Here is a 14,034-nt window from a genome sequence, read left to right as displayed (position 1 = left end):
CTGACATAGCCATACTGAACTTACTAGGAAAGCAGGGTGGGGCAGGAGGGAGCAGGAATCTTTCTCAGACCCCAGCAGTCATCCTCACCAGTCCACACCAAGTCATCTCTGTCTGAAATGAGCAGAACAGTTAGGAGCAAGAAGCCAGTTGCTGAAACTGCAGAAAGACAAAGGAATGAGAACATGAAATTACAAAAATAAGATTCTCCCTTGAACTTAGGTAATGGGCTTCTTCTTATATGCCACATTTCTCTCTACTGCATAAGGCATTGGGTACATTGTGCTGTGCTCTTAACCCTCTGGAGGCTGTGCTTTTCTTTATTTCCTGTTGCCTTGGAACATATATTTGACAGAAAATGTTTGAGGGTACATGAAAATCAGATTCATAGTATTATTCAGGTTGAAAGGGTGCTCAAGAGCTGTTCTTGGCTGACCTTGTATTCAAATCAGAGGTCAGATATAAGATCAGACCAGGTTACTCTTGGCTTTATCCAACTGGGTTTTGAAAACCTCCATGCAAGTAGTCTGCATAACCTCCTTGGGCAGTTTGTTCCACTGCTTCTCTGTCCTCGTGTAAAAGCGTTGTCCTTTGAGGCCAGCGTGGGTCACATTAGTTCACATGTGTAAGTTCTGCGGCTGCTAACTTCCTAAACAGAAATATTTGCTCAGAAGTTTTAATGTTTTTCTCTGTGCTTTTTTATCATTTCATTCAGGAAACTACTCCAGACCACCGACGTACAGCGGTGTGCCCAACACAAGTTACAGTGGCCCAGGACCCGGCATGGGTATAAATGCCAACAGTCAGATGCATGGACAGGGGCCGAGCCAGCCTTGTGGTACCATGCCCCTGGGACGGATGCCATCAGCTGGGATGCAGAGCAGACCATTTCCTGGAAACATGAGCAGTATGACCCCCAGTTCTCCTGGCATGTCTCAGCAGGGAGGCCCTGGGATGGGCCCACCCATGCCAACTGTGAACCGTAAGGCACAGGAGGCAGCTGCTGCAGTGATGCAGGCTGCTGCAAACTCCGCTCAGACCAGGTATGCATTCAGGTGAAAGGAGTTTAAATAAGTAGGAATGTTTTTCTTGTCATTTCTGAAGTAACAGTACTGTGTAGGTGTGTGAATGTGCATTTATACATGTTCTAGCTGTGCCCTTATCTCTGGGAGGAGATAGTGTGTCCAAAGAATACTTTTTCCTAATCATCTCCTTTTCTTAAGGAGGAAGCATGCTGTTGCCTGTTTGAATTATCCTCTCAAAAAGCAGTTGTGGCAATGGTGATGATGCCCACTTCTAGTTTGGTTCTTGGCATTATAGCTTTAGGAAGACCCACAGGGTTGCAGTGTCATTCAGCAAGCCCTCTGCAACTTTTAACTTCTTTAGAGTTTTTGTACTTTTTTTTATCTCTGGTAAAGAGAGGGCCAGCATGTCCTCAGCAGCTTACCCCTGCCAGAGAGTAAGGAAGCCTGTGAAGCTGCCCATCAACTCTTGCATCTACTGCCCATGTTTTGAGCAGCCCTGCTGATGGCTGTGATCATCTGCAGGATGTTCTCACTCCTAAGCAGCCCTGAAGAGGGGGAGAGGAGGGCAGGCTGAGGGGAGCAGCTGGAGGAGAGAGGCAGAGGGAGACATAAAAACAAACTGTAGTTCTCTGGAGTTGATACCTGCCACTTGTGCATCCATAATAGAGAACTTGCAAAAAGGACTGCAGAGGGTGGAGCCTTCATCTGTCTTCTTGTCTCCCCTTAGGGCAGCATAGCTACATGTTGCCATTAGTATATGGGTTTTGGTAAAAGGCACCTTGCTGTCTTAAAATGCCTGAATATTTGCAATTAAATCTTTTTTTTGGTGAAATTTTTCAGATAAAGTAACGTCCACATTTCCCTGGACTCAAATAACTCCTGGCACATTTATTACCTTTTTCTGTTGCAAGAAGGTCCGTAGTGTTTGAGAATTACACAAATTTGGTTGCACTCTTCTGGTGAACATGTTCATGTGTGTGTGTTGTTCACTGCACTTATGCATATGCATACAGAGATGCACATACATTCATCCAGATTTTTATCATTCAAGACCAGTGTTTGTGGACACTAGAGTTGCTCTTATTCCAAGATGCAATGTTAAACAAGAAATAGGAAGCCAGTGTGTCCCTGTATGTTACTTTCTTGTTTTGAGAGCTTGAAAGGCAGGTGGCTACTAATGATAAGCAGCCGCAAACTTTTAAAACAATAACAGTTAATTTAGTGTACTTCATGTTCTTGCTCAGTAAAATAGAAACAGGCTCGCTTAAAACAGACCACACTCCAGCAGATATCTGTGAACCAGCAGCCTCTTTCTTCTGTTGGTTGTTTTAACAGCCCTGTCTAGTAGGATTTATGGAAGTCTGCTTCTGTCTGTCTGGTTTAGGCTATAAGCTGATAGGTCAGGCACGAAGGAATAAATAGGCCATCACTGCAGCTGCAGGAACAGGATTTCTCTGTAATCATAGAATGAAAGGAAAAGCTCACGTTTGTTGGTCTTGACAGCAAGAAAAGACTTTGTGTTAAGTGGAAAGCATTTGGTTGTGATTCAGCTTACATGTTGGGCATAGTGTGTGGTGTTTGATCAAAAACTAGGTTAAATGATTACCACTCCTATCTCACATCTTCCTCCCAAGTCAGTTTTGTAGAACTGCTTTTTCTTTCTAGCTTTGACTGGACATAACTTCACCGTTTCAGAACATTCCTATCACCTACTGCCCATTCCAGGGATCCAGCACCTATGGAACAGCTGAGCAATCACTGAATCTCTATCAGAAATACTGGCAAAAGGGTTACTTATAAACTTGCAAACTGGGAGGAACTTGTCACACCACTCTCATGCCCGGGGGTTGCAAGCACACTGTTTTCTTCTTTGATCTCAAGTCAGCTGTAGGGGAGAAGGCATAATGGTTTTTGGCTATTCCTGCAAGTCCTCGAGGTTCACATATGGAAGGAATGTATTTGACAATGATTCGGATTCGTGATACAGATCAAATCCAGAGAGGCTGTTCTTTTGTTCTGCTTCAGGCCACCACACTTTTGGTCACCTGCTTATCCCAGCCAGTCTGGGGCTGGCAGACACCCCACGTTTTCTTCACAGCACCTGAACTATGGCAACACTCAGGCTCCCTCAGTGCAACAGCCTGACCAGTGTGGATAGGTAGCGACGTAAACTGAGGTTGCTGTGGGACCTTGGCATTTTTTAAAAATGCGTGTGAACATCCCATCTGGCTGCTGAAGGAGTATAAAAATCGCATGAAAAATACAGAAATACTTGCATTGTAGCAGGGATTTTAGTTTTTTGTTTTCTTTTTACTAACACCACTGTGACGGTACAGTGAAAATCCGCATGTCACTCACTCACACACCTGCATGGCTTTTGGCACAGCTCCATTTCCTTGTGCCTAAAAGGGAAACGAAGAACCTCGTCACCAAGAAGGAATGAGATGTCTCCTTCCCTGACCCAGGCAATCATCTTTCTGTCTTCATTGTTGGTGTTGTAGTCTGCAGTGGGGCGTGCAGCCACATTTTCTGGACTTGGTGGTGTTGTCACTAGGCAGAGAACTGCAACCCCCAAAGTGTGATCCTTTTATGAGAGATGATATTCTGCAGGAGTGATTACAGGGTTTCTTAATGGGATTTTCAAGGAAGCTCTACTACACTGTAGTTGAGTGTGCGTGTATTTGAAAAATTAGTCTCTAGAAAAATTTTTAGGAGCACTGAGTATCCCTTGCAAAACATTAGCCTGAAGTGCAGCTGCTGTTTTCTCGCTAGAGTCCTCCACACTGATTTCTGTAACCATATCACAAATTACAGAACTGGGAGAAAGTATCTATGCTGGCTCCTAGCCTGTTGCTCCGTCACAAAGAAGTCCATCTTCACCTGAGATTTAACCTTTATGGACTTCCCTGCCATCCGTTATTTGAGTTGTTGCGTCTGTAGGAAATCCTTAATACCCAAGTTAATGCTGCTGTCACAGCAATTACTTAGTTTTAATTACCAGTTTTCTGGAGCTGCTAGTTTTGTTTTTCCCTTAATAACACCGTTCAAATATGTGCACAGAAAAAGCAGAAAGAAAAACAAATAACTGAAACACAAGTCTACTGGTTATCCAGTTCAAAAACCAAAATTTAGTGAAATGGAAGAGCGCTCCCACCACAATACTTTGCCTAACTGGGAAGACATCTACTCCTATATGCCAACATGCATGAACAGTGCTCAGCCTTTTTCTTCAAATGTGTTGAGTTTATAAGATTCAGCTGTGGAGCTCAAAAAGTGTTGAATTTTTATTACTATAAAACACCCTCCTCTGTGTAGAATTAAGAATAAAATAAATGGTTGTGTCATAGTCATGGTTGTGCAGCAGTATTTCTGTTCAAGTTGGTTGTGATCCACTTCAAGGTCAACTTGTTGAGTCAGTAGCCAAGTATCAATAGGGGAGAGAAATTTATCTTCAGCTGTTAATCCACAGGATCTGTCATTTCCCAGCTCAGGAGTCTCATTTAGACATAGAACGCTGATTTGCCTCTTCCTTGCCAAGCCACACTAAGCAGCAGCGTAAAATGAATTCAAATGGCATGCATCAGAAAAAAATCTCTTCCACTGGGGCACAAAATCAATGTTCATTAACCAGGGCAGGATGATCAGGATCTGTGTGTCAGCCAGTTATACCTAGGTATCATCCTCAGAGCAGACCGCCACACTTTTCATTAGAAAAGATTAAAATCATATAAATGAAAGTGGTGGCTGTGGAAGATACTAGGTTTACACCATTTGAATTAGCCTTTGACTTTATCTTGAGGTCTGCTTTATATTAAGCTTAGGATAATTACGGCTACATAATACCTTCCCAGCAACCTAAAATCTTATGGTTTGCTAGTCTGTCTTGTGCATGCAGGCCAGGGTTTCCCAAATGATAACTGCTATGTCAGGCTAGAGAAAAGAAAGATGTTTTTAAGACCTCTTCATTGAATCTCTTCACTGTTTCAGGCTACCCAGGGTGTTCAAGCTTGCTCTGAGTAAAAGTTCACAGCAGGCAATGTTAAATAAATCTCTAGTACCCTGTGTAGTGATTCACTTTCTTTTTCAGGAGGAGAGTGTGAAGGATCTACAAAACAATGTTTTTCTTTTTATATTTGTCTTGTCTTGGTCTCAGCATAACCACTGTCTGGTGAGAACTGTATGTTGAAGACCTAATATATCCATGGAAGAAAAGACTCTTCATGACTTAGGTTGGCATTGACTGAAACCCCAAGGGCTGGTTCTGCTGCTGGAGACTAGAACCCAGAAGAGACCTTAAAGGACCAGGTGGCTCCAAAAGATCTTTTCTCACACTGTGATTCTTAGAATCACTGTAAATAGATAAATGTTCCCGTGTGTGCCAAACTGCATCACAATCAGCCTTCAGTAAAAAAACCCAGTTTTACGCAAATGAGATACTGTTTTCCCTGTTGATGGGAAAGGCAGCAAATTTAGGCAATATCTTTTAGTACCAGCCAATGTTGAGCTCCTCAGTTTGCAAATGCCCAGCTTGAACCTTTGCAGGATTATGTGTGCAGTCTGTGAGCTTTTGCTTCCTACAGCAAGTTCTCAGTTTAAAACTGATTGTCAGGTTGGTGCCTGAAGTCATCAGACATCTTCAGAGCTAGATGCTTGTCACCATCACTTTCAGCATCTCTCATGCTAGCAGTGAGTGTCATTCTGAGCATGTCTTCTCAGCAGTTGAAAGTGTGATTGTAGTATATGGCAAGGTAAAAGCATAGTTGTAAAATAGCTGGCTTGCATGCTGTTAGTAGTGTGGCCTTAGAAGATGTAATTCAGTGCTAGCTGGCTGTAAAATGTGCATCCAACTGGATACTAAAATGAGCTTTTTGCTGGTGCAACTGCAGTTATCAATACCTGAACTAATTACAACAAAATGAGTTTTGATGTGCCTACATGAGGAGCAATCCTATCTTTGAAGGCAGCCCTTTGACCTCAATGTACCTTAATATGATTCTCAGGATTGCATGTTGCAATTTTGTAAATTAAAGCAATTTTTTTTTATAGATTGAGTGAATTTAGAATTCAGTGTCATTGATTTTAGAGGAGGCAATTCAGACATAGTAGTTTATTAAACTGAAGTACTGGGAACCAGCTTTGCTATTTGCAACCTCTGATCATTTTAAGTCCTGGCCATTGGGTTGCTAAATTGAGGTGGATATTTACATTATCTTCTGCTTATCCCCATGCCACCTGAGAAGTGGTGTTCAGTCTCTACAATAATGTGTGATGTTGCATTGCTTTGACATGCTCGTAGGCATTCTAGAATGTGGTTCTGGTTCTAAATTGCTTAGCAACTGGTTAGATACCACAGCCTCATTGTAGTGTGGTGAGAAGGATTTAGTACGTTTTTAATCAGTCATAAAACTGATCAAACAAAGCTGCACTGATACTAGAGAATTTCTGTTGCACAGAGAAACACAATTAGTGTAAATTAGTTTTAAAAGTGCATTCTAGATGTCTTCTTCGTAGTCTGTGTGTGTGTGTGTGTACACACACATGCGCACTTGCACACATACAAGCACGCTAACCTTCCATCAGCATTTCTCTCCTGCTATGTATGTATAATTCATAATCCATGTTGCTGGTGCCAACAAAGCACTTTTTCTGTATTATTTTCTCCAACAGCAGGGTAATGCAGCACTGCTGATGGACTAGAAGGTATTGGTGAGGAAATATAGTAATGGACATGGTGCATTAAAATGTCAAAAGGAAAAAGAAGGAGGCGGAAATGGGGAATAAATTTTTTAAAAAGAATAATAATATAAATAAAACCCAGAACTGTTTTAGGTGTTTTACATCCTAGTGCCTGTCAGTTTTTTTGCAGTATTTTCCAGTCTGGCCCTTTTGATCTTGAAACTTGGATTTAAAATTCTAATTGTGATTTTGAAAGCTGCAGTTTTGTAGCAGGAAGTCTCAGAGCGCTCCAGTAAAACTTACCATCTTTAATCCCTGGAGAGAGTATATATTTTCCATTGTTTTCCCTTTTCCCCTTAAGCTTGGAGGTGCTGTTCTTCTCTGCTGGGAAGTTCGATGGAGTGCAGGAAGGTTAAGTACTCATTCAAGTTTCTTTGCTTATTCAAACCAGGCTACTTCTAGATGAAAGGCTGCCAGCTGTGAAATCCCCAGAGTAAACTAGGCTAAGATAGGACTGGTAGCCATAATTGGAGCCAGTGCCTGCGTTATCTGTTGCCTTTGAAATAAGCCCCTGGCAAGAAAGGCTCTTTCTGCCGGGTCTTTTATTTAACATTCAGTCACATGGAAGGAGTTGCTCCTGTTCAAATTCAGGCCATTCACAAGCTGTCTGGTCATTTCCCCTCTGCTCCGCTCCTCCAAACAATCACAGATTTCCTTCAGAGATCTTGGTGGGTCACCCTGAAATGAGCCCCACTTTGCCTTGGATTAGGGCTGTTCTAATATCCTGATGGTACTTTCAGTCCATGAAACTAAATTCGGCTTCCAAAATGAAGTCCGTGTGTAGTTTCAGCAGGGTGAAGAGGTTTTGCTTCTTGGCCTAAATGGCTGCATTGTCTCTGTGAACCAACCCCAAGTACTCCCATGCTGGCTTCACCTGGGGCTGGAGGAGATTCAGTAATAGCTGGAATATCTTCTCCCCATGCTAGGCTTCTGTGTGATTTGAGGGGTTAAAAGTCCAAATACTAATGCTTACTGTAACTGTAATTTCTAAGGAAGCTATTAACCAGTATTGACATATTTCTCCTCTAAGGAACCCAGCTTCTTCCCTCTCCATGAGAAATAGTAATTTCTATCAAGCTGATTTTTTTATTATTTCTTTTTTTCTTTTCCTCATGTTTTGCTTTTCAAAATCATGTATGGGTTTTTTCTATAATGTATTAGGAGGGAGGAAGTTCAGCTCAGCTTATATGTATTTATTATTGTAAGGGGCAGCTAGAAATCTTCTGTGATTATTTTATTTAAATGGAGATGCATTTTATGGATCAGCTCAAAATTGCTGATAAAATCACGTAAGGATTGGAAGAAACTTTACATGCTGAGCTAACCAAAGCCATTTCTTGTAGGAGACTAAGAGAAATACATTTTTATCTGAAATTTTGTTTTACTAAAAGGTAAATCCATCATTTTGGAGCCCTGGTTGTCACCATGCTGCAGAGTTCTTGCAGGCAGCCAGTGATTTGGGGAGGCATTTTTTTCTTCTTTGGACTCATCAATCAAGTCGACTGCTGTATGCTGTTCATGCCATTAGAGATTAACCACAGACCTCAAGAGTCCTACTCTTTTCCTCCTTCTGAGAGTAACCATTCTTAAATTGTGAAAGCAGGAGTGTGTTGGGAAGGAATTGTGATTTTTAGTCATGAATGAGAATTTTTCACTTACCTAAGAGACACTACTAATTCGATTATTATTGTGTCAAGATTACTTTTGGCTTGATTTGGTTGTTTAGGAGATTTTCTTCTGTAGAAAGATTAATTATTTTGAAACACAGTTGCAGTGTAGGACTTTGTGTAGCTTATTAACATTCTGGGTTGGATGTTACATAGAAATTCTGTACCTTAAAATATGATCTTCTGGACATTAAGAATGCAGTACTTCATTAATTGATACTGTATGAAGTTGAAGAATAAGGGAGGACCTTAGATTGAGTACTCTTTCTTGAGTGACAAAAACTATTTCAGATGAGATAACAGTTTTCACAGTCTGTCAGAAGATCTACTAGTTTAAATCACAGAAGTGGTTAGGAAAAAAAAAAAAAGCCAAAACAAAATAGGAGAATAGCCATCTGTTTAATGGGACTCATGAAGATAGCTAATTCTGTGACTGCGCTGTGTGATTTGGCACATAACACTGTGCAAGTACAGGACTGTGATTGAACAGCCTAAGATTTTTGTGACAGAAAGAGAGAGACATAAAAAATGGTAGGAGGGTTTCAGGTTTTAAAGGGGGTTTAAGGTTTTAGGTTCTTTTACAAGGGTGGTATTTGAGAGAAAAATAGACAATTTTTTTTAGCAGTGCTGCCCAGGGAAATATGAGTGGGATGAGCCCTTCAGTTTGTTGATGAGTTCAGATGGGAGCACCAATTCTGGCTGGACATATAAGTAGCCCTGTAAGAATCATATTAAATAATAACCTAACAGCATGAGATTTTATTAATGATGGCTGGCAGTCTTACTAACACGTTAAATACCTGTTGCAGTGGCCACAGTAGGTTTCAGGTATCTGAAACAAAGATGAAGAAAAGAGGCAGCTGAAATCATGCTGACATGTGCACTACATTGCTCTTATGAAACTGTCCAGTGTGCCAAAGAGCTGAGACTGATGGTAACAGTGCTGGTAATAGTATCAATAAACATATAACTGCTTCAGGCCATTGGGCAAAGATAGGTGAGTGAAAACGTGTCTGCTGGGAAATCCCGCTGGAGAACTTCCTCACCATGCTGATGCGCATGCACAGTTGCATTCGGCCTGCTGCTGTCAGCCAGATGACATTTTACTATGAAAAAACACATTGAGGAGCTGGCATGAAATGATCAGGTTTTTATTAGAATTTCGGTTGGTTGCTAGCACAGTGCATTCCAAGGTGCTCAAAAGCAGCGTGAGGATGTGACTGAACATGGTAAGAGGGAGGTGGGAGACTGCATCTCCAGGTGAAATAGGGAGATCAGGAGTCAAACCTCTCCCAAGACAGTGTCCCACCAGAGGAAACTGAGTTAGTGAAACACAAAGTGTGTCTGTAGTTTCCTGTAGCTTTTTAGGAGCACATCTTGGTGACCTTCTGGCTGTTCATGTGCTGGGAACAGACTCTTACCACTTTCAAGTAATCTTTCTGGGAGAGAGTTCATAGGGCCTTCCGTCTTTTTAATACAGCTATTTATAAACATGCACAAAAATAGAAGGTGCATAGTGAGAGTCATGAGTCATTCCCATTTTGATATCAAGTCACACCAGGCTAAATCACCCTTCTTGACATTCTGGTTCAGATTGACAGCATCATGCCATCCAGGGCAAATTTCTTTTTTTCCCTGTAAACCCAGTTCATGCGTACTCCTGCTTGCTTGACAGATTAGAGCAGCCCTCTTTTGTGCGTCGCACACTCCACTTGGGCTAAGAAATTTATCTCCTCAGTGCTCAGATATCATGTCCGAGGGGGACAGTTGTGCAGGCAGTTGCTGTTAGAGCTGCTGTACAAATGCATGCAGGGGGAAGGTAGACAGAGGTCTCCAAGAGCAGAGTTCTGATGGGTTTCTGAGCCATTTGACTTGGCCCACTTTTCAGTTGTTCTGTGGTTTTTGTCACCCAGCATTATAATTGTATTTATCCAGTACAGGTTACGTGGAGTACTAAGAGCTTAGTTTGTTCTTACACAAATAAATTCAAATATGGAGGTGTTGCTGCACTTGTAAGAGTGCTGTGCAATAAAGGCATTTCAGGGGCTCCCTGTGGGTTTGAAGACTGGTGATCAAATGCTGTGATCACCATGAAATTCAGATTAAAACTACTTTAATTAACACAAAGGGAACTTCATAAGAAGAAAATCAAATGGCTACAATTTACAAACAAACAAAACCCTGCAGTAATATACTATCAGTAAATGCCTTTCAGTCACACACCCTTCTGTCATTAGGATCAAATAAAGTTAAGGATTTTTTTAACAGGCTTATGCTGTGTTTTCCTCACTGTATTCAACTGCTTTATTATTCTTTTGGCCATATTTTAGATCTGGATTATTAATCTTGGATCTCTTCCTCCGTTTTTACTATCTGTAAAATGGAGTAGACAGATTTATTCTGATCCCAGCATGCATTCAGCTGTGCAAATGTTAGATATTTACTTGAGAATGACACGTGCCTCTTACATTGCTCTTCCAGAATTCGATGTGGTGTGACACTCCTGTTTCATTGGGCTCTAAATGATTACCAAGTAGGTAGCCCATTGAGCAGATGTTTTCACTGGAAAAATGGTTAATGTGATGCCAACAGCTTGTAAACAAACAACAGTATTTTGTGACTGTTTTTCTGAGTGGCTCAGCATTGAATCAGTGTGATAGGAGCAACTAATTTTTAAGTTTCTCCTCTGTCCTTGATTGGTCTGTAGTAAAATCCAACCAGTGGAGATGATGCTAAAGGCATAAGTATATGTGTAGATCAGAAGAAAAGTAATATATTTAGAAAGGCGATTTCTGTTACTTTTTTTAAAAGTATCTTGCACAATAATATATGCATCAGCCAGATGAAGAAATCAGGCAGTGTACTCGGTTCGACTGCAGTGGATTACAAGGCAATTTGCACCATCACATAACTGCAATGTTAAAATTATTCCCCCATTTTAGCACTGCCATTTAGGACTGGTTGTTGAGAAGAACAGTTTTCTGTTAGTTCTGTGTACCTCCTGTCAGCAGACACGTACACACACCCCCGCCCCGTACAAATCCAGATGCTTTTTCATTTATGTTACCCAGTGCTTTGTCAGTGTCAGTGTAGTTCAGAACTTTGGCCTCCCATTTTCACACAAGTAGACATGCACAAGTGTAAAATTGTCTTTCTAAATTGAAAAATGGCAAGAAGTCTTGTGGCAGACATAATACCTGTCACATCAGCAGCTTTCGTGGTTGTTCTTCTGAAACTTTATTACAATTGGTGAACTTCCCCACTGAACAGAGGAGGACATGTAAGTCCAGGTTAGTATACCTACAGTAGGAGCTAACAAGAAGATACTTTGCTTTCAGATATAGTGATGTTAAATTCATTTGCTTTATTCACATGGGAACTCCCTTCAATGCCATTTTATAGCTGCTCAAGCCAGTATTCAGGCTTTGTTTGTCTTGGCCTTTGCTAAGAGTGCTATGAACCTCCAGGCAGAACAAAGTAAGTGGTATTGGGGTTTATTTTCCCTTGCTCTCTTCTCCCTCCTTCAGTTCTCCCGTATCTACTGACAATAGAAATAGTTTCACTTCTCCAAGAAAGCCCATAATGTAGCAAGAAGGAAAATCCATAGCAAAAGAGCATATGTATCTGCCTGCACATGTTTATGTGTAAATTCTCCAGGGAGAAAGCATTCACAGGTCTCACTCCTGAATTACTCTCATTATAATAACCCATTTGGTGTCAAAGTGTGACAGATTATAAGCGCTTAAGGCTAGTCCCAGCTCAAGACAGATTTAAATAAAGTACTTCTTGTTATTGTGCAGGTCAGTGTGTTTAAATAACAACCCCCCAAATCATACTTTGACATTTAAAAGAGAGAGGAAATATTGTCATGCTGCAGACCTGGCACAGATAAGCACAGGGCAATTTGGTCAGTACACTGTGATTTGTGTGTGCAGCCTAACGCAGTCATTTTCACAGTTTGTAATCAAGTAGCCACCTTACCAGTGTGTCAGCATTAAAAGAAAAAATGTTCCTTTTAAAATGTTTACACAAATTACTCCCCTGAGGTGCTGCATTGCATTCACTGCAAAACTGATGTAGGTTAAAGATCTGGAGCAGAAATGGCAAACTTGTGGGCCATTTTTTTTTTCACCAGCCAATTGCTCAGGTGGCCAGGTCACAGTAACAGGATAATTTTTCAGGTCCAGCACCTAGGGAAGCATAACTGGGAGAAATCCCTGCATTAGGTGCACGCTGTCAAGTGTCAGGAAGCACAGTGCCCAGATGCCTAACTAACAACTGATACGGGTTTGTGACCACCAGGATCTGTGCGCTGTGACTCAGTGCCATCTCTTCCCTGCCTGGGCTGTGTGCCCCTGTAGCCCTGCTCCTTCAGCACCACCCCGTTGTGCCACATTTGGACTGGGGCATTTGACCTCAGAGCCTGGCCCTACCTCATGGCAGGGTGCACAAGCTGAGGAGCTGAGGGAAGGCACATGTCTGGTAGCACCCTGCTTTGGAAGCTTCCCTGTGAATCCCTTCCTTCCTTCAGGCATATCTGGCTAAGAGGCTCCACTTGTGCTAGAGGGACCATCACCTGTGTTTACCGTGGGAGTAGCAGCATTCCGTGTGTTTCTCCCTGCTCCTTCTCCTGCATCTCTGTTTCATCTGCCTTCTCCTGTGTACCTACCATCCTCCTTGCCCTAAAAACCTTCGGCGCCTAGTGAGGTTGCTCCCAATCCTTTCTCCTCCTTAATTTCCTTCTACCGTCTCCTTCATTTCCATTTCCTATGCCCCAAAAATCTCCTCACCTCCATCCCTTCTAGACTCTCCACCTCTGAAGCTTTCTTCTGTTCCCGTTACCTTTCCATGTTGGACTTGCCTCCTGTGCTCAGGCTGCCACAGGGCTCATTATAGAAGCTGGATCATTTCTTCTCTGTGAAGGGCTTTGCTCCAGTGTTACAGATTGAGAGAAGACTACAAGGCATCAGATGCCTCTTAGGAAATCCACAGAAAGTTTTAGAACTTGATCTCTCTGTACACGGGAAGAACCTGAGCTCTGACATGTTTCCGTATGAAAAGTTGTGTCATTTCTTGTCTCCTTGAGAAGCATAATCCACTTCTGTCATTGTCCATAGCTAAACCACACATCTGAACTCAACTTCATAGTGAATGCCTATTTTTTCAATAAGAAGAAAGAAGGAAGATGACAGTATAAGTCTTGCATTAGGTGACAAAACTGAGGAGGTACTAAATCACATATCAGGAAGTGTGAAGCTTAAGGGCTGTAGAGTGACTTCTGTGTAGCAGTTGGAGACAACACATAAACTTACTGAGGATTTCAGGTCCAATTAAAGGCAGGCATTTCAGTATAAGAGACCGCTCAGCAGCTGTGATCATTCACGTGCTCCTGTGTATTGTCAGTGCTGTTCTTTCTAACAATTTCTTTGTTGTGCATTTTAACGATGACCAGATCTTGCATGTCAGCTCCTCTTTTTAAATACACAGACTTCTGCATTAGCTCAGAAGATACAATTAGATCTGATTCTACTTGTTTTGCAGAGAAAAGAGATTAAGTGCAGATTAAGCTTTGGATAGATTGCAAATGAAGGAAAACAAAAGATCAGGA

General features: G+C 41.7%; 1 protein-coding gene across 5 annotated transcripts in view; it reads left to right on the top strand.

Moving 5' to 3' along the window:
* Positions 1-14,034, top strand: part of ARID1B (AT-rich interaction domain 1B) — a 324,700-nt gene that overhangs the window by 263,946 nt on the left and 46,720 nt on the right. For all 5 annotated transcript variants that reach the window (XM_066179044.1, XM_066179043.1, XM_066179042.1 and 2 more), the window contains one exon: positions 714-1,041. In XM_066179044.1, coding sequence (XP_066035141.1) covers positions 714-1,041 — 328 coding nt within the window. The remainder of the gene's footprint in view (positions 1-713; positions 1,042-14,034) is intronic.

This window comes from Chamaea fasciata, unplaced genomic scaffold, assembly GCF_029207755.1.
Source record: "Chamaea fasciata isolate MVZ Bird 193981 ecotype frontalis unplaced genomic scaffold, bChaFas1.0.hap1 SCAF_3, whole genome shotgun sequence".
In the NCBI taxonomy this organism is placed as follows: Eukaryota; Metazoa; Chordata; class Aves; order Passeriformes; family Sylviidae; genus Chamaea; species Chamaea fasciata.
Note: the sequence above shows the minus strand (reverse complement) of the source record. Positions and strands in the feature narration are given on the sequence as shown.